The following is a 25,318-nucleotide window of genomic DNA, read 5'->3' on the forward strand; positions in this document are numbered from 1 at the left end:
GTCCTGCCCTCACCTTTGTCACTAACTCCATATTCCTCAGTCCAATTACCGAATGCGAAACACTAAAATTAATTAAACAGCTTAAGAACAAAAAGAGTTTCGGTACAGACGAATTACCGCCGGCGTTAATAAAACTGTGCGCAAATGAATTAGCATCGCCCTTAACACAATTAATAAATCAGTCGTTCGAAAATGGCACATTCCCAGACCAGCTAAAAATTGCTAAAATAATTAATAATCAAACGAACTTACCTGTGAAGTTTGATTACAATTATGCGAGTATCCAAATCCAAGACAACAAATATAATTTACTAGCAGCAGTACACGTTATCGTGCAGTCCAAGTCACACATTTTAGAGATTATAGTATTTAAAAAACAAGTTCGCGCTGTCCCTCTCACTCGCTACGCTGCGTTCCTGCTTCGACATCGCTCCTCCAGTACTCATTATTTCAGAGTTATTTTTGTGTTATTAACAGAGACTATTTTATTTTCATTTTTGGGGATGGGGGGCGGGTCTTTGTTGTCTTGGATTTGGATACTCGCATAATTGTAATCAAACTTCACAGGTAAGTTCGTTTGATTATTAATTATACTTCGTATCCAAATCCAAGACAACAAATATAATTTACTAGCAGATGTTCAGAGCTTTGTATTTAAATTCAAATCCTGAATGCGAAAATAAAATAAAATATCGATATCAAATCAGTATGTTACGAACATACTGATATTATTGATTTTGACTAAAGAGAACAACGTACAACCTAGAAGTTATTAATTTATATCCAATTTAAATAATTATTTATGTATCCACATAGTATAAATGTAAAATGTATGTATAGCATAATAAAATTAAGGAGTGAAATTGCTCTTGGTATTTCATTTCGTTAATATTAAAAAAGTATAAAACTTTCTTTGATTTCACTGTAGTATATTGATAAAGTTGTATATATCTTAATATTCACAAGGTACAACTATTTTTATGTCATTTACAAGCCAGGACGCCATTAAGTGTAAATGTGTTTTCAAGCTTTAGTTGGCTCTAAATAAGTTTTAGATGGGCATTTTCTGTCTGTAACCATATAAACAAACCATTTTGTATAATTTAGAATTTACCAACCATTCTCTGGATGTAATTACAACGGAGACAAACAAGCATACGGCCTGCCTGATGGTAAACAATCACCGTAGCCTATGAATGCCCGCTACTGCAGAGGTATATTACATGCGCGTTACTGACCCTAAAATATAATCTAATTTTATGTTACGACACTTTAAAGTTAATTTTGAATACAGCAATCAATACTTTCCTCGGTAAATAGCCTTTGAGTGAGGTAGATAAAGGAGAATTTTCTTCATTGTAAAGCTACCATAAATATCAAGGCTATATGTAAGTACTTTAAAACTAAGTCTGGACAATTACTAGTAGAGTATCCTGTAGGTATTAAGTATTTGAAACTTATCACTTTGAAAATATAGATGGACTAATTTTAGTTATTACCACAGATCAAGAAATAGTAATATGATATTATTTATAACTAAATAGCTAATCTCATCTGCTTATGCGTATCTGAACGATGATGGCTACTACGCTAACAAGTGGCAAGGAACTTAGGTAGATTATGTGTTGAGTTATGATATATTTGTGAACAAAATATCTGGCATGACTTGTAACTTGTACTTCATTTTAAGGAGTAACATTTTTTAACGTTACCTACAATAAAACTGTACAGTGTGCATTGCGACGAAAAATGAAAACTATTTAAGCTTTCTTTTACAGCAAGACAATATGACAACCCGAGCATTTACATTTCAGACAATAATAATGTTATTGTTAAAGGATTTCAACCCTTTATTGCGATTATTAATCTAGCTACTTAGCGCAAGCGACTGCAACACGTGGCAGCATAACTCTAGTTGCATGTTTGCACAATTTACAGCACTTATTTCGCGTCGCGGGATAGTGCATCAACGGCGGTTCACCTCTTGTTTGATGCGGCGATGTTCCCCTGAAGTTTGGAGCTGAGAATCCGTAAGTAAATTGTACCGGATTTATTACATTAGGCTCGTTGATATGGTATATTCTTGACAGCATATCAAAGCTGACGTTTGAAGTTATTAGGAGTATATAACAGCGTGATATGAGTACGAATCATAAATTTGGGTTAAAGGGTTTACAGATATATTTTTTCCTATATGTTGTTTACATAGAGCATTTCTTTGTCTGTAAGGGCAATGACATTGCGTACATTTTGTTTAAGGTATTTTAGGCCGCATTAACACCTATTAAATTACCTCAGCGTAACAAGAACCTCCTTTATATTTCATTATTTTTACAAGTCCTGTAAACTTTAGCTCAACCTTAAATATTTTTGCTCTTTAGTCCCTTATATTTACATGCGTAAAGCTACTTCCAATACTATTAAAGTCTTCAATCATTACATTGGCATCAACACTGTTATAGTAGAGCAACGTTATATATCTTTGACGATATCATTTTGAGATATGTATAATGACCGACTGTAGACCGAAGAGCGAAGTGACCGAAGAGCGTAGCGACCGAAGTGCGAAGCGACCGAAGAGCGAAGCGACCAAAAGGAGCAAAGCAACCGAAGAACCAAATGACCGAAGCATTATAACCTCGACACTTAAAATGAAGCACATATAGCCTCGACGCTGCGGAAATGGAGGCCTCGATACGATTATTGTGGAATTGTATAGTACATATAACTTAAAGTGCGGCATATATCTTCGTCACTGCGACAGCTGCGACAGCGGACCCCTTGACACAATTATTGTGGAGTAATGATAGCATCCTCACTATGACGTGGGGCAAACTTAGCCTCAACACTACGACAGCAGAGCCCTCGACACAATGATTGTGGAGTAATGATAGCCTCCTCACTATTAAAGTGGGGTACATATAGCCTCGACGCTGTGAAAGCGGAGCCCTCGACACAATATTGTGGAGTAATGATAGCCTCTTCACTATTAAAGTGGGGCAAATATGGCTTCAACGCTGTGAAAGCGGAGCCCTCGACACAATGACTGTGGAGTAATGATAGCCTCTTCACTATTAAAGTGGGGCAAATATAGCTTCGACGCTGTGAAAGCGGAGCACTCGACACAATGGTTGTGGAGTAATGATAGCCTCATCACTATTAAAGTGGGGCAAATATAGCTTCAACGCTGTTAAAGCGGAGCCCTCGACACAATATTGTGGAGTAATGATAGCCTCTTCACTATTAAAGTGGGGCAAATATGGCTTCAACGCTGTGAAAGCGGAGCCCTCGACACAATGACTGTGGAGTAATGATAGCCTCTTCACTATTAAAGTGGGGCAAATATAGCTTCGACGCTGTGAAAGCGGAGCACTCGACACAATGGTTGTGGAGTAATGATAGCCTCATCACTATTAAAGTGGGGCAAATATAGCTTCAACGCTGTTAAAGCGGAGCCCTCGACACAGTGATTGTGGAGTAATGATAGCCTCATCACTATTAAAGTGGGGCAAATATAGCTTCGACGCTGTTAAAGCGGAGCCCTCGACACAATGGTTGTGGAGTAATGATAGCCTCATCACTATTAAAGTGGGGCAAATATAGCTTCAACGCTGTTAAAGCGGAGCCCTCGACACAATGATTGTGGAGAAATGATAGCCTCTTCACTATTAAAGTGGGGCAAATATAGCGTCGACGCTGTTAAAGCGGAGCCCTCGACACAATAGTTGTGGAGTAATGATAGCCTCATCACTATTAAAGTGGGGCAAATATAGCTTCGACGCTGTTAAAGCGGAGCCCTCGACACAATGATTGTGGAGTAATGATAGCCTCATCACTATTAAAGTGGGGCAAATATAGCTTCAACGCTGTTAAAGCGGAGCCCTCGACACAATGATTGTGGAGTAATGATAGCCTCATCACTATTAAAGTGGGGCAAATATAGCTTCGACGCTGTGAAAGCGGAGCCCTCGACACAATGGTTGTGGAGTAATGATAGCCTCTTCACTATTAAAGTGGGGCAAATATAACCTCGACGCTGTGAAAGCGGAGCTCTCGACACAATGATTGTGGAGTAATGATAGCCTCTTCACTATTAAAGTGGGGCAAATATAGTACCATGTCGACATCTCATTTATAAGAAAATATTTATTTAATATGTGTTTTAATTTTGAACTATTAATTAATGTGCATTATAAAATTACATTAAAACTTTAATCAACACAGTTAATACCGATTTTCTGTTTGATGAATATCTTGTTGCACAGTAAACCTAAGCTTCTAAGTACTCACGGAAAGGAGAATTATTATTAGACGGATTCCACAATATTACACAAATCAAGTATATCTTTCCATAATATATTTCATTTTAAAATTATATTATATTATGTTAATCAAAGCTGTCTAATAATAACAAAGCGGGTAACTAACTGATGATCAAATTTAGGAGGCGACCACATCGATTGGACCCAAGACTCGACGATACCGCGATGTCCGATTAAAGCCTACTACCTAATCCGTCATGATCCATACGATAGATTCACTATGGCCCTCATATGGGGCATGGGGCGCACGGTATCGGAGCACGCATAGCACGTCCCGTTTGTATACGTCGATTAATGGCATTAAACACTTTAAACTGTCAGTCAGACTAAATAGTCTTCCAATGTCTTATAGATTGTGTATTGATTGACATTACTCCTGTATATTTATACCTATAAGTATCCTCATAAGACGCTCATTAAACTTGTTGGTACTGTGTATGTACATTTGCATAAAGACGCGTTTTGTTATCATTCATAGGCACTTATTACCAATCGGCAAGGATTACCATTGTTATCTGTTTTATTGTATGGTAGGGTAGATCGGACATGGTAAAAGCCGCTTTCGTGAAACGATTACTTACCTAGTATATATTAACTTTATTCAGATATGGTTTGTATATTTAAATCTGTACGCGAAAGCATCTCGTAAAAAAAAAAAAAACTTGTGAGTGAACATTGCATTTTATGCAATCATAAAATGAAATCTAAATAATATTATATTAGTAAATAATACTATAATAGTACGTATTACAATTATTTAAAGTTCAAATTGTAATCTATTTGTAGCCCCATACTTAGTTTTTCCGTAATTTATTTATTCAAAAAAGAAGGTAGTTGTAGTAAGTGATTTCGTATGAACGTAAAAATTACTTACTTGATTTCTTAGGTAATAAGTTTATTACGCTAAACGAATATACCTACAATTTCAAATTGAAAGTTTAACTGCCATGTAAGTATGGCAAACGAGACTAGACTTGCCGAGCTGAATAAACATCAATTTTTCGTTCGAGGGTACGGCGGTCGGCAGTTCAAATAATGTTTTGATTCTATACTTCTTATTCAGCGCACAATAAACATTAATCGAAACACAATTAGGTACACATATTTAGAGGAACACTATTTTGGCGAAAATACGTGTGACTCGGACTAACACAAAAACATGTAATGAGTACTGGAGGAGCGATGTCGAAGCAGGAACGCAGCGTAGCGAGTGAGAGGGACAGCGCGAACTTGTTTTTTAAATACTATAATCTCTAAAATGTGTGACTTGGACTGCACGATAACGTGTACTGCTGCTAGTAAATTATATTTGTTGTCTTGGATTTGGATACGAAGTATAATACCAATTTTAAAACCGAATCAATACCGTCCCATCGCACTACTACCGGCTATTTCAATTTTTTTTGAAAAAGCAATGTTCAATCGTGTATATAGGTTCCTCGAAAAATACAAAATATTAGATAAAAATCAGCACGGATTCAAAAAACATCACTCAACAACTTTAGCAATATTTAAATACATTAGAAAATTTTTAGAGCACATTGATGAAAAGAAATACAGTATTGGATTACTTCTGGATATGACCAAAGCATACGATAAAGTGTCCCACGAAATACTCCTCTCAAAGCTGTATGAAATGGGAATACGCGGTACGACTCACAGCTGGTTCAAATCCTACCTAAAAAATCATGAACAATATGTACACATAGACCACTACAATCACGAAGCCCGAGAAGTGACTGATATCGCCTCACAGAGACGCCGTACCACTTGTTCCTTGCCACAAGGAAGTATTTTAGGATGTACCCTATTTCTAGCGTACATAAACGATTTGCCAAAAGTTTTAGATCCTAATATGACTTGTGTAATGTTTGCCGACGACGTCTCCCTTTTATTCAGCGCTATTAATAGCACAGAATGTAACTCCCAACTTATTTCTACCTTCAACACAGTTAGAACATGGCTAGAATACCACAACCTTGAAGTAAATATAAAAAAACGAAAATCATACAATTTAAACCTAAGCAGAAAAAAACCTTTAGAGTTAAACTTATACATAAATAACACCCAGATAGAAGAAGTCACAGAATTTAAATTACTAGGAGTATTCATTGATTCCGGAGTAGACTGGAAGGCCCACGTACAAAACACGAAGACAAAACTAACAAAGTTTATCTATGCACTTAACGTGATAAAGTTAAATGCGGATTTTGAATCTGCACTATCCGTCTACTACGCGTACATATATTCCAGTCTCCGATATGGTGTGGTCTTATGGGGAGCCAGCACTGATGCACACGACCTTTTTGTCCTGCAAAAGAAATGTATACGAATTTTGGCAAATATACGGATCCCAAATAGTTGCCGTCCCTTTTTCAGGCAATATGAGCTACTTACACTTCCAGCAATATACATAATGGAGGCCGTTATCTTTGCTAGGAAAAACCCCGATCTATTTGAAGCTAAACTAGATACATACAAAACTAGGAGCCAGTATAGAAACAAACTAAAAATACCAAACGCTAAATTAGCCATGTATAGAAACGGGCCCTATTTCGTATGTATCCGAGTCGTAAACAAAATACCCGATGTGATCAAATTGGAACCAAATAAAAAACAGTTTCACAAAAAATTAAAAACTTTTCTCATACATAAATGCTACTACTCAGTGGAGGAGTTTCTAAATGATGAAACCTAGTCGCATTATAAGAGAAGGTCACTATCAAAATTTGTCATTAACCAAACATTGCCATTCAATTTAACTTTTGCTTTGACTCATTTTTAATTTTACCTACATTAATTCAAATACTACATATAATAGCATGCATAGCCTATAATTTAGTATTAAGCTAGATATAAGACAATTTGTGTGCCCTGACAGGGTGTCATGGAAGCTTACTGTATAACTGTAATAACATCTTATGTACATGACTTTACAAATAAATATCTTATCTTAACTATAAAGCGCGAGCTAAATGCACGGAAATGCGATTGCAGTGCAAGTGTGCGCGGCGCAGCGACATGCACCTCGTGTCAAGGCGGCTGATGGACTGTCGAGCGTGGCTCGCGGGGCACTGCGCGGGCGCAGGGGCGGCCGGCTGAGAACCGGTCGGCCGTGAGCCCAGTTATGCAGTCGTTGCGCGCGCTCGCTGTTAAAATTATCTACTAATAAGAAGGAATTTGTTTGTCCGCTTCAACATACAAAATATGTAACATTAACATTTGATTACATTGTACATAGTTCATTATTTATATAAAATAATTAATTGTAATAAGTTAAATCAGTTTATATAAATAGGTTTAAAAGGTAAAATCCGTGATATACTAATTAACAATTAAAATCATTGTAAATAGTTATTAAGTACCTGACTTAATTAGGCTAATTAATAAATTCATTGGATACAACATTAAAATGATTTGATATAAATAATTCAATTAATTCGAAAATTAATTTGACTGTAAAATTGTAAAAACATAACATATACATAAAACATTCGGCTTCACGCCCACATCTCTATATTAAATTCATTCGTTATGTACAAATCATTACAAAATTGCAATTTTCTTTTGTGTTACCCGTAAATAAAACCTATACATTTTTTGTCGTCGATCCAGTCTATTCTCGGGTCTACGTCTATGAGGAGTATAACACTATAGATGCTCACCTCTCGGAGCTCCTCGTCCATGGACAGCAGGCTGTCGACCAGGGAGCGCAGCAGGCCCTGGTTACTGGCATCGATCCAGTCTGTTCTCGGATCCATGTCTGTGAAGACTGTAACGGTAAATATACTCACCTCTCGGAGCCCCTCGTCCATGGACAGCAAGCTGTCGACCAGGGAGCGCAGCAGGCCCTGGTTACTGGCATCGATCCAGTCTGTTCTCGGGTCCATGTCTGTGAAGACTGTAACGGTAAATATACTCACCTCTCGGAGCCCCTCGTCCATGGACAGCAGGCTGTCGACCAGGGAGCGCAGCAGGCCCTGGTTACTGGCATCGATCCAGTCTGTTCTCGGGTCCATGTCTGTGAAGACTGTAACGGTAAATATACTCACCTCTCGGAGCCCCTCGTCCATGGACAGCAGGCTGTCGACCAGGGAGCGCAGCAGGCCCTGGTTACTGGCATCGATCCAGTCTGTTCTCGGGTCCATGTCTGTGAAGACTGTAACGGTAAATATACTCGCCTCTCGGAGCCCCTCGTCCATGGACAGCAGGCTGTCGACCAGGGAGCGCAGCAGGCCCTGGTTGCTGGCGTCAATCCCATCTGTCCTCAGGTCTACGTCTATAAGTGTAAGACTAAAGCTCACCTCTCGAAGCCCCTCGTCCATGGACAGCAGGCTGTCGACCAGGGAGCGCAGCAGGCCCTGGTTGCTGGCGTCAATCCCGTCTGTCCTCAGGTCTACGTCTATGAGTGTAACACTAAAGCTCACCTCTCGAAGCCCCTCGTCCATGGACAGCAGGCTGTCGACCAGGGAGCGCAGCAGGCCCTGGTTGCTGGCGTCAATCCCGTCTGTCCTCAGGTCTACGTCTATGAGTGTAACACTAAAGCTCACCTCTCGAAGCCCCTCGTCCATGGACAGCAGGCTGTCGACCAGGGAGCGCAGCAGGCCCTGGTTGCTGAGCGCGTCGATCCAGTCTGTCCTCGAGTCTATGTCTATGAGTGAGTCTATGCACGCCAGCGCCACCATGCGACACGCGTCGTGCCCCGCTCGAACGCAGTCCGCACCTGCAGAGATAAATAAATATTAGTGATAAATAATTAATTTATTCAACCTTTATTGCAACAAAATTGCAACTTTTTAGTGCAATTAAAGTGTAAAAGTGATGATTGGTGGTTTGTACAAATATAAAATAAGTTTTAGGCAAAAAAATTATATTTGCGACAAACTTTTATCGCTGACTGTACCTTTCTTTCAACAGACAACGATGAGTATTCATCGAGACAATTCTAAAAACCCTAAACACAATTAGGTTGCGTTGTTTTATCACAGAGTTCCTATGGCTAACTCCTGTCTCCATCATCAGATCAGGTCTATGGTACTATAATATTGCATTATCACCCGACTTACATATGTATGCTTTTCAGCTTCATTGGAAACGGGAAGTGGGTCAAATTTAACTTGCAAGATTTGATTACAGACAACAGGACAGGTGAAACTAAGTAAAAGCTTGTAAAATACCAACCTATAATACTGTACAGATTAACCCCGTAATATTTAATATCATCGATGACCATGCTCTTCAGCGAAGACTCCGCCTTACTATGCCGCACTCGCGAAGCGTCCAGCCGGCTCACATACGTCGTGTCCTGACTGTCCTCATCATCTTGATGCTTCATGTTAACTATATTCAGGAAATTTAGCAACGCCCCGTACAGGTTCACGCGGAGTTTTTGAGACTGGTCGCCTGATACGAGGATCCAGGAGAGGATTTTGTGTAGGATAAACTTGAAGGGTAGAGATTTGGTTTGCATCTGGCTTAAAGTGAAGAATGTGGTGTCGAAGTCTGAGGATTTCGAGTTTGATTCTTTCCTTTGCAACATATAACAGTGTCTTAGATTGACTAGGAGTAATAGCACAGTTCCGGAAGCCAGAACACCCAGTTGTGGTATGACTGGTGGGTCAGCGTTAGGTATTTTGTTAAGGAGGTCTTGTAGTATGCTGATGAGGAGGTTCTTCTTGGCGTCGAGGGTGAGCAGGTCCTGTGGCACGACGCAGAAGATGATCTCGGTGAGCTGGCACCAGGAGTCATAATAGTGCGTGAGTGTGGCCGCTAGGTTGCGCTGTTTGTTTACTTCTGTGACATAGTCGAGGACCTGTAATTATAGCCGTTGTCTGCGAATTAATTGTCGGAGAATCATTAGGTACCCGAAAAGGGACCTTATTGTCGGTGGCGCTTACGCTATTATCGACGATGCTCCCATATTATAAACTACGCCCCGCTACGCAGTGCGGCGTAAGCGCCATCTACAATAAGGTGCCTTTTCATAGATAATGTCACATCATGTGTTTATTTATTTTTTATTTTATTTATTTAGGAAACAAACAGTCACATATTAATATATATAAGCTTAAGTGATAACAAATAGACCTTTAGTTCCATTGAAAATAAAAGAATACATAGTTCATTACAGATCGAAACAGGGAAGGTGTTAGGCATCTTCTTGTCTGTCACGCATACAGGGACTTCAAAACATCGGTAGGTTATTAATAAATGCATGACATAGTAGAGAATTTAAAATGGTATACAAAATCAATTAAAAATATATGTATCGCTGTAGTTGTTATGCGTGCAAATAATATACAGTGTGTCCCTAGCCATTGGACAAAGCCGAAATGTACATATGCATTAGGGTATTTAGAACGAGTGTACACAGTATTATAACAACCGGTGTAGCGGTTTCGAAGAAATTAACAAATTACCATTTTTTACTTTGGAGCAGCCTGTATGTGTTAGTAGCTCCTAAGGTAATATCCTCAAAGAATAGTATGGAACCTTCTTCGACCTTTTTGATTATCTTTTTTATTTATGACACTAATAAGCTTAATTTTTGAAAAATGTCATCGTTATCAAATATTTCGAACAAATTGTCAAAAACACTGCCAAAGATTAACACAGTGTGTTTCTTTTTGTTGTCGATTATTGCAAATAACTTTTGTTCGAATTTTTTTTTTTTTTGTTCTAATTAAAAAAATATTAACGTCAGAGCATTCCTCAGAAGTAACCCTACGTGGGTTTGTCCAGAGGTCACCCTGTATAGTTGCTAGGTACTTAGAAAAAACATACAATATTTATAGAGAAAACATTGAACTTCGCAGAATGCTACTGTATTTACAAAATGATAATGAAAAAATATCTAAATTTGAGAATTTATCATTGTAATCATGACAGGCTCGTCTAAAAAAAGTATGCTTGGCAAAATTAAAGCCACAAAAGCTAATATGGAATGTTTGGGGGTGGCGAGTGGGAATACGGCGAGGCAATTTAAAAATATTTTTTTTCAAGAAGATCGGGAGAGTCAATATAGTTTTTTTTTTTTTATGTAATAGGCTGCAAACGAGCAGACGAGCCGCCTGATGGGAAGCAGTCATCGCCGCCCATGGACATAAGCAACATCGGAGGAGCCACTTATGCGTTGCCAACCTTTGAGAACCCTAAAAAACCTGCTTCTTGAAGAACCCCATGTCATAGCGCAAGGGAAACACCTCAGAAGGTAGCTCATTCCACAACTTGCACGTTCTGGGAAAAAACGAGCGAGATGCCCGCTTGTTCTTGGTTTGCCAAGTGTCGAGAAAGTGAGGATGAACTTTGTTTCTTTGGCGGGAGGTGCGGTGATAAAAACGTGACGGTGGCACCAATTCAAAAAGTTCTTCAGAACATTCCCCATTGTACAGACGGTAGAACAGGCATAGAGAGCCAACGTCTCTCCGAAGACTGAGAGGTTCCAAACCGACTGTGAGATCGGGGTCACCAACAATACGAACTGCCCGACGTTGGATAGAGTCAAGTGGAAGAAGTTGGTATTTCGGTGCTCCAGACCAGAGGTGAGAACAGTACTCCATATGTGGTCGAACCTGCGCTTTGTATAACGAAAGCCGGTGACCTGGTGTGAAGTACTGTTTCGCTCTATTGAGCACCCCGAGCTTCTTAGAGGCCAGTTTGGCTTTGAGTTCCAAATGGCCCCGAAATTGGACTTCGTTCGTAATGTCGACACCGAGTATCCCGATACTCTCAGAAATGGTAAGGGGAATGTTCTGGAACTTAGGCGCTAAGACAAATGGGGTTTTCTTAGCGGAAAACGCGCAAACTTGTGTCTTACTGGGGTTATACTGGACGAGATTACGTTTACCCCACTCGGATACCTGCTCAAGAGAGGCCTCGATTTCGGACACAAGTTGCATTCTGCATTCCAACATCTGCTCACGAGAGGCATTTGCACGACCTGTATAGAAGCTATCACCCGTGCTGTCATCCGCATAGCAATGGATATTGCTAGTCAATAGCATATCATTGATATGAAGGATGAACAGTGTAGGTGACAGTACAGATCCTTGGGGTACGCCGGCGTTAATGGGCCGGAGATCTGAGCATTGTCCGTCGATGACAACTGCAATGCTACGCCCAGATAGAAAGCTCGCGACCCATGTGCATAGCCCTTCAGGAAGCCCGTACGAGGGAAGCTTGGAAAGAAGCGCCTTGTGCCAAACCCTATCGAAAGCCTTTGCGATATCTAGGCTAACCGCCAGAGCTTCTCCCTTGCTCTCAATGGCGGTGGCCCAACGATGAGTGAGATATACCAGAAGATCACCAGCGCCACGACCATGGCGGAAGCCGTATTGCCGGTCACTTATGAGCTGGTGGTCCTCAAGGTACGCTAGGAGCTGGTTGTTAACCACGCGCTCCATCACCTTGGAGAGAAGGGAGGTAATCGCAATCGGCCGGTAGTTGGAAGGGTTTGTGCGGTCACCCTTTTTAGGGATTGGATGGACCCAAGCAGTCTTCCAGGATGACGGGCATTTACCTGAGCAGTATGAAAGCGAAAAAAGGCGCGTTAAAACCGGAGCTAGCTCTGGAGCGCACGTTTTTAGCACAATAGCGGGTATACCGTCGGGCCCACTGGACTTATTGACATCGAGAGCAAAAAGTGCACGCCTTACTACGCTTTGAGTGAAGCGGACCTTAGGCATGGAGTGCTCACAACGTGGGATGGTGGGTGGTGTGCTGCCCACGTCATCTAGTGTCGAATTTGATGCAAAAAGAGAACATAAAATATCTGCTTTCTCTTTTGCAGAATGAGCCAGTGAGTCGTCAGGTTTGTGCAGAGAAGGTAGCGAGACCTTACAGAAGTTCCCCTGGACAGCTTTGGCGAGAGACCAGAAATTACGAGTCCCAGCTGGTTGACTTACCAGCCTCTCGCCAATTCTGTAAGTGTGTTGGAACTTTGCTGCAGCAATACGCTTCTTGCAGGATCTGGATGCAGCATTATATTGCTTCTTTAATACGGAGGCATTCGGATCGTTGACTCTACTGGCGGCTACCCAAGCCTGGTAGGCCTCGCACTTAGATTTGCGGACTTCAGCGCAAGACTTACCGAACCAGCGCTGAGATCGATCACCGACACGGACTAGGGAGCTCGGAACAAAGCATTCCATACCCTGAATAATTGTGTCAGCTACGAGTTCCGCACAGTCGTCAGGATTATCCGTAGAGAAGCAGAGCTGCTTCCAGGGGTAGGAAGCATAAAACTCCCGCAACCCATCCCAGTCTGCTGACCTATAATGCCATACACGTCTGGACCCAAGGGGTCGAGTATGCCCTGTCCGCTCCGCTAATGCGGTACTAATACGAACCAGGCAATGGTCTGACGAACCCAAGGGAGCGAGACGGAAGACTTGGAAATGTTCAGGGTGTGATGCCAGCACTAAGTCCAATAGGGCGGGAGTATGGCCTTCGATGTCCGGAATTCTAGTAGGACCATCGACTAGTTGGGAAAGGTCGTACGCTGCAGCAAGGTCGAAGACAGCTCTCCCGGCATAGTCAGTGCGCACAGATCCTAACCACTCATTGTGGTGTGCGTTAAAATCGCCGAGAATTATTAACTCTGCCGAGGGAAGCCGCTCAAGAACTTCGTTTAGTCCCACTGGTACGCGCTCCAAGAGACGATCGGTCTCCAAGTCTCCGCTATGAGACCTGTAGAGACACACATAGATACGGGGGTGGCCCCTATTATCTACATGCGCCCAAATTAGCGACAGGTCCCTGTCTTCAAGGTGGCCCAAACGGCGGCAGCAAATATCATCCCGGATAAACATGCACACTCCGGCTTTTGACACGAACTTGTGTTCAAGGGTGTAACCAGGGTACATTAGATAAGCAGTGTCAGCCGGGGTAGATATTTGAGTCTCCGTCAAGAAGAATAAGGCCGGCCTGTCCATCTCAAGGTGGTGGTGGACGGAATTCAGGTTAGAGTGGAGGCCCCTGATGTTGCAAAAATCCACAGTTAATGTGGAATGTGGAGCCGCTGTAAATCGTTTGTTCTTTTTGTGTACAGGCATGATTATTATGAAGCAGGTAATAGAGAAAGATTTGGATCAACAAGGAATCGACAGCCGCGAGGTCACAGGCGAGGCCAAATCTCGCCAAGATGCAACAGGTTGAGTGATTCCCTGGCACGGGGGACGGAAGGGCCCCCGGTCCGACCCGAGGTCAAGCACTGCGTTCCACTCCGGGATCCCAACCCGGCGCAGCGACAACTCAAGGGCATAGTTATTTAAAAGCTTATATAAAAACATTTGGTCTATATATACGCGGCGTCCGACTAACGGGGCGAGACCGTGCCGTATGCTGGTACTTTCAGACAGATTCAAACCATGGCGGAAGTTGAGTGACTTTAAGAATTTATTTTGAATTCTTTCAATTCGCGTTTTATGAACTGTATATTGGGGAGTCCAAACGATACAACTGTCGTCAAGCTCACCATACTTATTAACCTATCGAATGAGCTAATGCTTTTATGGATACTGGAAAGCGATATGTAAATGTACTACATACCTATACGAGGCCTGGATGTTAGTGAGATGACGATATGAGTTGTGCTGGTGTTCGACTTTATTACCTACATATAACATGAGTATCACATGATTATCCACCTGGTTTCTTGAGCTTAATAGTCGCCTCCAAACCTCCCCTTATAGCGACCCCATTCCTCACACAAAGTTTACCTTAAGTTCATATTAGCCTCACTGGATCACTGTTCACTCTGAGTACTGATAACGTTGGTCACAATATACCAGAGACACATCATTATTCTAATAACACCATAAGAACGTTCTTGACTTGATCTAAAAGCAAATATCACTGCCGCGTCGATCTGATCGCACACAACCTCCTTTTTCCTACTGTCGTTCTCATCTACCCTCTCAACTTCCCTCAAAAAATCCCAATAACCTAGAAGCGGTTACTTAAGTTAAACGTGACTACTAGCGCCATCTACTCCATGACGTTGGCAAATATTAGCTGGTTCGCAATACGTTCGCGACACTCCCGCCCAGAAAGAAAATGCTACTCTTAATTGAAATTAGATGTCTATAGGCAAACATATAAATAAATCAACAATCAGATAATAAGAACACTTGTGAATAACGATGTGTTTGAGCCGTCCATTCTCGAACCGCATGGTTCACCCTTTGCGTCGTGAATCGGCACGGCCTGAGACTTTGTGCAATTTCTGATGACGTTACAGAAATGTGCTGAGACACTGCGTTTCTGAGATCGATCCAATCGTGCATCTGGTCTGAGTTGAGTTGTGATTGTGAGTGATCTGTTTTGAGCTGATAAAGAACAGGATTCTGAATCTGGTCTGAGCATTCATCAATGTTTGTGCTGAGCCAACTAATAACAGGATCCTAAGACTGATCTGAATACTGATCAATTTCCGTGCTAAACTGATTGAAAGCAGGATCCTGAAACTGGTGTGAGCGTCCATCGATGTCTGAGCTGAGCTGAGTGGGATCACGGCTGCGACCTGTCATATTTGGTCCATGTTGTGTGGGTAATCATAAAGATATGTATTAGAGGGTAGAGAAAATAAAGTTCAGTTGTTATCGAATACGCTTTTCATTCACATCATGGTGACAGCGGTGGGATTAATTGTGATTCAAAATGATTAATTATTTATTATATTTGAATAATGATGATGAAATGGATATTCCAATGCATGATCATATTACGACATCTCCCCATTATGCTCAATCGAACGGTCGTAGCGAAAAAAGCGTGAGAACTATTAAGGACATTCTCATAAAATCTATAAATTCTGGTACTGACTTTTACTTAGGACTTTTAAACTTCCGAACCACACCCCGCGACAATTTAAGTTCGCCATCTCAGTTACTAATGGGACGCACGCTCAATACAAGATTACCGTCTCACGAGAGCAAACTTCGGCCGAGCCGAGATAACAGCCGTGACTACGAGAATATGGTACGTAACCAACAAACTAGTAAGCAAAACGTTAGGAAGGAAGCTTCGAGCTTCTCCTACCTGCGTTAAGTTTTACTTAGGTTAAGCTCCCTCTTAAGGGAGGGTAGGAGTAATTGTTATAGTTTGTATTTGATAACTGGTTTACAGCCAACTGTGTTTATCATTTTATAGTTTAGTGCGTGGGTTCGATTTTGATGGTTGTTTTTCCTTCTGCCTTACATTGTGTAACTGTTCATTTGGGAGCTGTTGAAACCTGCGGTTTGTTTTGCGAGCTGGGGACCAGCTCAAAATTTTGCCGGACTCAAAATTTTCTTCGGGAAGGGGAGCACTGTAACAACAAAATGTAATTTTTCTTCTTCATTATTAAAAAAAGTAAGGCTCGCGTTAGTTCCGAACTCCTACAGCCATCTAGCTAAGGATTAGCGTACTAGCTAACGCGCGATCGAACACTATGGGTCAGAATTGCCAGCTTCAAATTCGGAAGAAACATTGCGTTTCCCCGCTTTCCTGTGTTTTATTCGTAGAACATATTTAATCATAGTGTGTTTTTCTTTAACATTATGTAATTCCTGCGCAGATGGTTAGTTTTTTTTTAAGTAAAACAGAAGGAACCATAAACGATCGTTTTGTCTGTGGAGTCATGTAGTGTTTGCACGAGCCTAATTCGGACTTGGCAACCCCGTCGGCCTATCTGTCACTCAAGATGTCGGAAAGGAAGGGAGATCTTCTTTTTGTTCGATTCGAGCCGGGATCGGCTATACCCTTTGAGATCGGGCTCCATCGCCCATTTGAGTAAGTGTTATAGTGGTTGCGTTGTTTATTTTGTAAGAATAAAGTGCCTTTTTAATGTAGGTTGCGTATTTTCAGCCCCGGCATAACATGCTAACCTTAAATTTGTTGCTGCGTTGAAGAGCGATACATCGCGTGCCCCGGGTGTTGACATAAGCTGCATAATTTCCATGCAAGCCTTTTATCCACAAACGGGTAAGTTTTGCATTTTTTTTAACCTTTAGGTAAGGTTTCGTGTAAATCGAAATTCGTGTCGGGCATTATTGAATCGTGTTAGTGTTCCAAACTTGAAATCAAGGCGATCTCCGCCCTACAGTATTAATTGGGATTCAATCCCAGCCGTAATCAGGTGACTTGCCCTAACGAGTATACAATAATTTCAGGGTTCACGGCGGGGCGCTAACTACCTGGCTAACTCGCGCGGTCTCCGACCACCTGCCTCATGCACCGGTAACCCCAGATAATACCAGCGGTAGTGAGCTGTCGCTGACCGTTTTGTAACCATCCGTCCAGGCCTACACAGAACGTGGCGGCTGGGGTACAATTCCCGACGTTGGAGGTTAGACCCATCCTTTATTAACTATTTGACATTTGGACCAGATCGACTGGCCCTGGCGCCCATATACATCTCCTGTATTTTCTAAATTTAGTTCCTCGGATCGCTGTTTCTACCAAAATCTAAATAAAAGAGTTCGTTAACCCCGATTTGTTCCCTGAAGCTAAAGTTTAAAAAAGAATTAATAAGTACTGTAGAGTCTGTGCAATCTATGCTAGCCGGTTATTATTAAGAAACTTGTCTTACTATTAAGAAACCTTTAGATAGATATATATATAAATATAGGATTACCTCAACTGTGACTTCTTGCAGTATTGATGACGGGTTCTTCCAACCTCAGTGATTTCAATAAAAGCTTAGTTACTGACTATTGTAGTTTACATTTTATATTATTCCTTTAGGTTTTTTTTTTACCCCAAAATATTACTTGTAACAGTGGCAGTGATTTTGGTAGAAACAGCGATCCGGGGAACTAAATTTAGAAAATACAGGACATGTATATGGGCGCCAGGGCCAGTCGATCTGGTCCAAATGTCAAATTGTTAATAAAGGATGGGTCTAACCTCCAACGTCGGGAATTGTACCCCAGCCGCCACGTTCTGTGTAGGCCTGGACGGATGGTTACAAAACGGTCCGCGACAGCTCACTACAGCTGGTATTATCTGGGGTTACCGGTGCATGAGGCAGGTGGTCGGAGACCGCGCGAGTTAGCCAGGTAGTTAGCGCCCCGCCATGAACCCTGAAATTATTGTATACTCGTTAGGGCAAGTCACCTGATTACGGCTGGGATTGAATCCCAATTAATACTGTAGGGCGGAGATCGCCTTGATTTCAAGTTTGGAACACTAACACGATTCAATAATGCCCGACACGAATTTCGATTTACACGAAACCTTACCTAAAGGTTAAAAAAAATGCAAAACTTACCCGTTTGTGGATAAAAGGCTTGCATGGAAATTATGCAGCTTATGTCAACACCCGGGGCACGCGATGTATCGCTCTTCAACGCAGCAACAAATTTAAGGTTAGCATGTTATGCCGGGGCTGAAAATACGCAACCTACATTAAAAAGGCACTTTATTCTTACAAAATAAACAACGCAACCACTATAACACTTACTCAAATGGGCGATGGAGCCCGATCTCAAAGGGTATAGCCGATCCCGGCTCGAATCGAACAAAAAGAAGATCTCCCTTCCTTTCCGACATCTTGAGTGACAGATAGGCCGACGGGGTTGCCAAGTCCGAATTAGGCTCGTGCAAACACTACATGACTCCACAGACAAAACGATCGTTTATGGTTCCTTCTGTTTTACTTAAAAAAAAACTAACCATCTGCGCAGGAATTACATAATGTTAAAGAAAAACACACTATGATTAAATATGTTCTACGAATAAAACACAGGAAAGCGGGGAAACGCAATGTTTCTTCCGAATTTGAAGCTGGCAATTCTGACCCATAGTGTTCGATCGCGCGTTAGCTAGTACGCTAATCCTTAGCTAGATGGCTGTAGGAGTTCGGAACTAACGCGAGCCTTACTTTTTTAATAATGAAGAAGAAAAATTACATTTTGTTGTTACAACTACGACCAACGAGCACGTGCGCTGCCTGAACTACAGCCGGGTGACCGGGTGCTGGTGGTGGACAGGCAACGCAGGAGACAAGCCCGTGTCGAATCTCGAGCAAATCAACCTCGTTCCTACTTCGTGACTGATCATTCCGACAGGCGGATCAGACGAAACAGGCGCCATTTAATAAAACTTGAGCGATGTTCACCCGTGGATGACAGCAACGTTGCTGACAAATTACCGAGTGACGACGAAGCCTGGTCGAGTGCCGACAGCGACAGCCTGCCGTCGCCTGACGGAGCTGGTGCTGCTCCTTGTCCTGCGCCTAACTCGCAACCACATACGGAAAAATCTCGCGAACCTAGACAGGCGGCGATTAAGGCACGCATTAATATGAAAAACTATATCTAACTCTTAATTTTTCCAGGCCAATGAAAAAGTTACCCTTACAGTTATTGTCAATTAAAATAATTAATTAAGCTAATATAATCCTCATAATAATAATAATTAAAAAAAAAAAGGAGATCATTCTCCTTACTTACCTAAATACTCAATGTTAAGCTACGTTTACGTGCATGCAAGTGTGTATTTTACTGAGATAAGAATGGTTATTTACTTATTTGTAGTACTCGTATGCGTGTGCTTCTGTTAAAGATTAGATTACGTGCATGTTTATCTAAAATAGTAATAATAACTATCGCATTGTCACTGTGTCAACTGGCACAATTACAATATGATCAATAGGTACTACGCGAAGCATCTTGTTTATTACTTTGTTAAGATATATAGTAATAACTGATATATACTTGCAGTAGCACTAATGTATTTATTCGTAACGATTAGACTGTTACGTCATTAATATATACAATTATTACTCCAATAATTATATCTTTTATATACCAATATAATAGTACTTCAACTTTATACTTATGTAAAGTTAGCTTCTATATCCATTGCAATTATAATAATGTAGCTTAAGCTTATGCTACTTATGTACTTATGACTTATTTTCGTAACGGGAAAGATGTTGTGTGGGTAATCATAAAGATATGTATTAGAGGGTACAGAAAATAAAGTTCAGTTGTTATCGAATACGCTTTTCATTCACATCAGTCCATTACTGGTCTCTCCGTCAACCCATGACCAATGTTATTTCCTACACTCTCGCGCGTACGGTTCTAGATTGCTCCGAGCAGTCCCTAGTTGCAATTTAGGTCACGAGAAGAGACCGCGTCATGCGGCCCATGTGTCAGAGAGTGGCAATGCGATCTGATATCAAATATCGGTATTGTTAAACAGTGAGAACTCCGTTCGCGATAGGTCTATCCCATCTATAACTACCGTCTGTGATTCGCTCTGTCACTTTGTCACTTTGCTCTTTTGACATCGTTATTAACATAATAACCTATTTCACCACTTCAAGTGTCACAACTATTACTACAGCAGACGTAAACAACTGTAACTGTTTGGAACACTGCGACGACCGCGTGAACGAAAAGAACATACGTTTTTATATGCAATGATAGTTACCACACACACAAATGCGGCCGTCTTATCCGAACGGGTGTATGCAACCTAAATTCCCACTACTTCTCTTTACTGAATATTACTCGCAGTAATCTACTATGTTAAGTATTCGCTTTAAATCTATTCGCTTATCCATTAAGGCTACTGTTGACATGTCCATCTCTGGGTGCACCCACTTCATGTCCGGCAGCCCTCCCCAGCCAAGGGAGAATCACGCTATTTTTATATAATCACAAATCAGAATGTAAAATAGAATCTATCTACAACTCGACCACACTCCTTTTTTTATGCTAATTGGACATTCAACAGACTTGTCAAATCAGGCTCCCACTTCGAACCGTCAAATCCAAAACAAGTGATGTGATATTCAAGGCACCTTTTCTTACCGTTCATTTCGATTTATCAAGCAGATATTGAGTCAAAATGAACTCTGTTTGTTTGTTTGCAAAGTGGTTTTTATTCTTCTTATCATTCTCTGGTGCGTTTATATCGCGCCTGGTGTGAAATAATCTAGTTTAAATATGTTGGGACAGTCACGTTGTCAGCAACTGTAATGTAAGTATTATATCGCGTCCGTGATTTTATTCACGTCGATTTACGCATAAACATTTTTGCCACACTTTATTCTGTCTAAATTGAGCTACACTGATACCGCCTTTGGGGGGTGGATGCTGCCGAGTACCTCGGTATTAATTCAACGCATTCAAAATGCTTTTCTTTTCTGTTTCTTGCCGTTCTCACATCACACCATTTTTAAACCGTTATAACCTATTAAATATGTCTGCCAGACCTACCTTACACTTTGCATCATTGCTTTTTGGAGTCATTCGCGATTAACAGCCGTCTTATCTATTTGAAAAACTTAAGATTTCGAAGGGTCATATACGTGGTGTCCTCAGGCTTAACGGCACGCAAAACAGTAAGTCCGCTTTTCGTGGCAGCTTTCGATATGTTTACTCTTTGATTACATCCCCGTGCACATGCATCAGTCCTGCTAAAGATGGTAGAAACAGCAATACATATACTGTACATCCGAGGTACCGATCCATCTTCCTCATTCCGATCAGATCTTAAGAGGAATTCCTAGTTGCGATTTTTCCATACAAACGCTCTCGACTGATTCCTCCCTGGATTTTTAACCTAGAGCAGTGATTTTTTCAAATAAGATCAATAACATCAATATCTGTGCCGCTATGTTTTGCTTTTTTGGATTATTTTATTTTGAAGAAAGATACAGCGCCTCGAAAATCGCAAAAACGGCTCAATTGAATTGGCTGTAAAAAAAGGCACAGTATACAAATATGACAAAAAATATCCAAAAAAATCAAAACATAGCGGCATAGATTATTTCTTCCTCTTGCAGTTTCCAAAATTTCATAAAGATTGATTGCGTTTTGGAGGAGGAAACAGTCGAGAGCGAAACCTCGATTTTTGAGTTTTTTTTTTTTTTTTTTTCAGTCCGAGCTGCAGTTGTCCTTATCGCACGAATTGGAGGCGGAGACAGTTTCTAAATATACGTACACAGAAGGAATAGTGAGTGAGTGACAGGGCATAACATGTTAATGGTTAAAATGAGAAAAAATACACCAACAACCAACAGTCGATCGCCGAAATATAACCAAAATACCACGTAGTTCTAAGAAAAGGGTGCCATGTGTTTTCACACTCTTTAATGTAACAACTATTATGTCCCATGGTTTCGCAATAAAGATTTATATTCTATTCTATTCTAAAATGTACCCGTAATGGCCTGTCAGTTCAAACCGTTTTTTTGTATTTTTTTACATTGCAGGTCATGTAGTGCTTATGTTTAGTTATGTTTACTATTAAAGGCCTGTAAATAAAGCTAAGTAGGATAATATGTACTACCTGCTTATTTTGATTAAAATATCATAAATACCCATTAACAATTTGATTGTCTTGCATTGCTCACACTTGTGCGTCACAAGTAAACCACTAGATAGCAAATTTACATTACGGCTAGCATAAGGGCCATTTTGAAATGCGGCGGTTCAACGATTAAGGTATGTTGGGATAATACCGGATGTGGGTGAAGAACGTAGCAAATTCATTTCTCCCTAATTTGGCTTTATTTTTTAATGTTGGCACATTGTGTAAGACGCCATTTTATTGCCTCGACTGCCAGTGTTCCCGCGCCGCTCAGGGATGTCGGGCTTGTGCTATGCGCAATCACATAGAGCAAGGTAAATTTCGTGTATCCGATCTTCGTACCTTCGAATTTATTTTGTATATTGTGATGAAAATGTGTTTGTTTTTGTAATTGTGTTAATGTATAATTTCGTTTTAGATGTTTATTTATAAAACAATCCAATCAAAAACAGACCTAGGATTGCTGTAGACCGATATCCGATTTTGACCCTTCCAGGTAAAGATGGGAAAGAAACAATACGATCTTTACCCATTTAAAAAACAGCAGTGATTGTCAAACTTTCAATTTTCTTCAATTTACCTACTTACCTAATTAATTATCACATTTATTGTTTTCTTGATCACACTTTCGTACCGTTATTATTATCCAGTACCAACGCGACGGTAAATCAAAAAGAAAAGATTTTGGCAGTCTATTTTATGTGTATGTTCACCTGGTTACTGACAATATAATTTTTTTAATTTCCGATACCGAAAGGTTGCCTGGAGATTGCTTTTTAGCGATTAGACCGCATGTTGTTTACCTGTGCTTATGTTTCTGTTTTCTTTTGTAATGTTTTCTTTCATTGAGGTGTGTAATAAAGAGTATTTGTATTGTATAGGGATGATTCTACATGTTGAATTTTATAACAAAATCTAGTAAAATAGATAGCAAATAAGCAATTTTTCGCAATAAAATGAATATTTAAATACTGTATAGAAATGATTAAAAATACAGGACCTAAAAGTTTCAAAATTTAAATTTTTTTTCAACTTTCAAAAAGGAATTAAGTAATAGTAACATACGACCAAAGGGGCGACACTTAGAAATGTAGTTAACATTAGTAAAGATGGCGGCGACTTCTATTAATTGTAATGTACAGGTATGCTGTAACAGAACGCAACTACAGACTGTATAAAATGACCCAATGTATATGCGAGTGACAGTGACAGCGAGCGGCGTTTGTTGAGTACAGACGTGGTGCATGGGGAATGAACTGGGTAACTATAAGGTTAGGGGAGATTGGATGGACACGTGTAAGAGCGCTTATGTTGGCTTGAGAATATTAAGGATATTATAATAAACTTGGTGTTATCTTAACAGTTGTTTTAGTGCAAAACATTACATGGCGCAGCCGGCAATCGAACATATGAAGATTTATTGTGAATAAAAGATTAATACAAGAATACGAAGGACAAGAAATTAAGAGACAGAAGCAATAATGTCAGGAAATGGGATAGAATTTAGAATGCCTGCACCGCTGCAATTGGATTCAGTTGGTGATATGTTGTTAAAGTGGAGAAATTTCAAACAACAACTTAAAATTTTTATTGCGGCCGCTGGATTAACAACCGTAACTGAAACTAGAAAGTCGGCAATTTTGTTAAATTGTATCGGACAAGAAGGGCTGGAACTGTATTATAATTTAATAAAGGATTCTGAAGATACCCCAAAATTTGATGAACTGCTTAAATTATTTGACGAGTACTTTGAACCCAAGCAAAATGAACTCATCAACACTTTTAATTTCAATAACAGAAAACAAGAAGATGGAGAAACTTTTGACAACTTTTACATCGCAATCAGAAAATTAGTAAAAAATTGTAATTTCAAGGACATGGAAGATAGAATGCTGAGGGACCGCATTGTCATGGGCATCAGGGACAGAAAGCTGCAACAGAAATTATTAGAAAATAAGGATCTTACTTTAGAGCTAGCTGTGAACAAGTGCAGAGTCGCTGAGCTGTCGAAGGAACATGCACAGGTGATCCAGAAGCAAGAACCTGTGACGGTCGATCTTGTGTCAAGTCGGGCAAAGCATGAAGCTAAGTATTTTAATAATAGTAAGAAAAACATGAATTATAGTCGTAAATTTTATAAGTGTCTAAAATGTAATCTTGAACATGGGCCAGCTGAATGTCCAGCATTTGGCCAAACATGTTATAAATGTAAAAAACTAAACCACTTTGCTAAGGGTTGTAAAAACAAAAATATAGCGTCAATTGAAGTGGAAAATACTGAGAATAATAACCTAGTACACGATTTGTGACTAGTAAAATTAGTTCACTCTATAGGAAATACTAGTAAGATCAACAATAGTGAATGGTTGTCAAATTTGTTTATCGAAAACAAACAAGTAACTTTTAAATGTGACACGGGGGCGCAGGTAAATGTCATATCATTAAAAGATTTAAAAATGATTGTCAATGATGAAAATCCTAAGTGGTCTGAGACAAATATTATATTAGAAGTATTTGGAGGCAGTAAGCTTAAGCCATTAGGGAAAATAATATTGAAAATTGGGGTAAATAAATTTGAAAAGGTTGTCACTGAGTTTATAATAATTAAGAAAAATGTAAAACCAATTTTGGGTTTAAACTCATTAATTGAATTAAAATTACTACATAAAAGTAGCATTAACATTATT

General features: G+C 40.3%; 1 protein-coding gene and 2 long non-coding RNA genes across 3 annotated transcripts in view; 1 reads left to right on the forward strand and 2 right to left on the reverse strand.

The window, feature by feature from the left end:
* Positions 1–11,031, reverse strand: part of LOC133533953 (nuclear pore complex protein Nup205-like) — a 149,826-nt gene extending 138,795 nt beyond the window's left edge. The window contains exons 1-2 of the mRNA XM_061873043.1: positions 9,504–11,031; positions 8,627–9,045 (exon numbers count right to left, since the gene is read on the reverse strand). Of these exons, the coding sequence (XP_061729027.1) occupies positions 8,627–9,045; positions 9,504–9,861 (777 nt within the window). The 5' untranslated portion in view covers positions 9,862–11,031. The remainder of the gene's footprint in view (positions 1–8,626; positions 9,046–9,503) is intronic.
* Positions 11,032–16,340: 5,309 nt separating this feature from the next.
* LOC133533957 (uncharacterized) lies at positions 16,341–18,014 on the forward strand. The gene is made up of 2 exons (XR_009801950.1): positions 16,341–17,093; positions 17,169–18,014. It is a non-coding gene; the product is annotated as an uncharacterized LOC133533957 (long non-coding RNA).
* Positions 18,015–18,368: 354 nt separating this feature from the next.
* Positions 18,369–18,948, reverse strand: LOC133533956 (uncharacterized). The gene is made up of 3 exons (XR_009801949.1): positions 18,766–18,948; positions 18,574–18,690; positions 18,369–18,385 (listed from the first exon to the last, which is right to left on the reverse strand). It is a non-coding gene; the product is annotated as an uncharacterized LOC133533956 (long non-coding RNA).
* Positions 18,949–25,318: the final 6,370 nt, after the last annotated feature.

Source organism: Cydia pomonella, unplaced genomic scaffold (assembly GCF_033807575.1).
Source record: "Cydia pomonella isolate Wapato2018A unplaced genomic scaffold, ilCydPomo1 PGA_scaffold_29, whole genome shotgun sequence".
Lineage (NCBI taxonomy): Eukaryota > Metazoa > Arthropoda > Insecta > Lepidoptera > Tortricidae > Cydia > Cydia pomonella.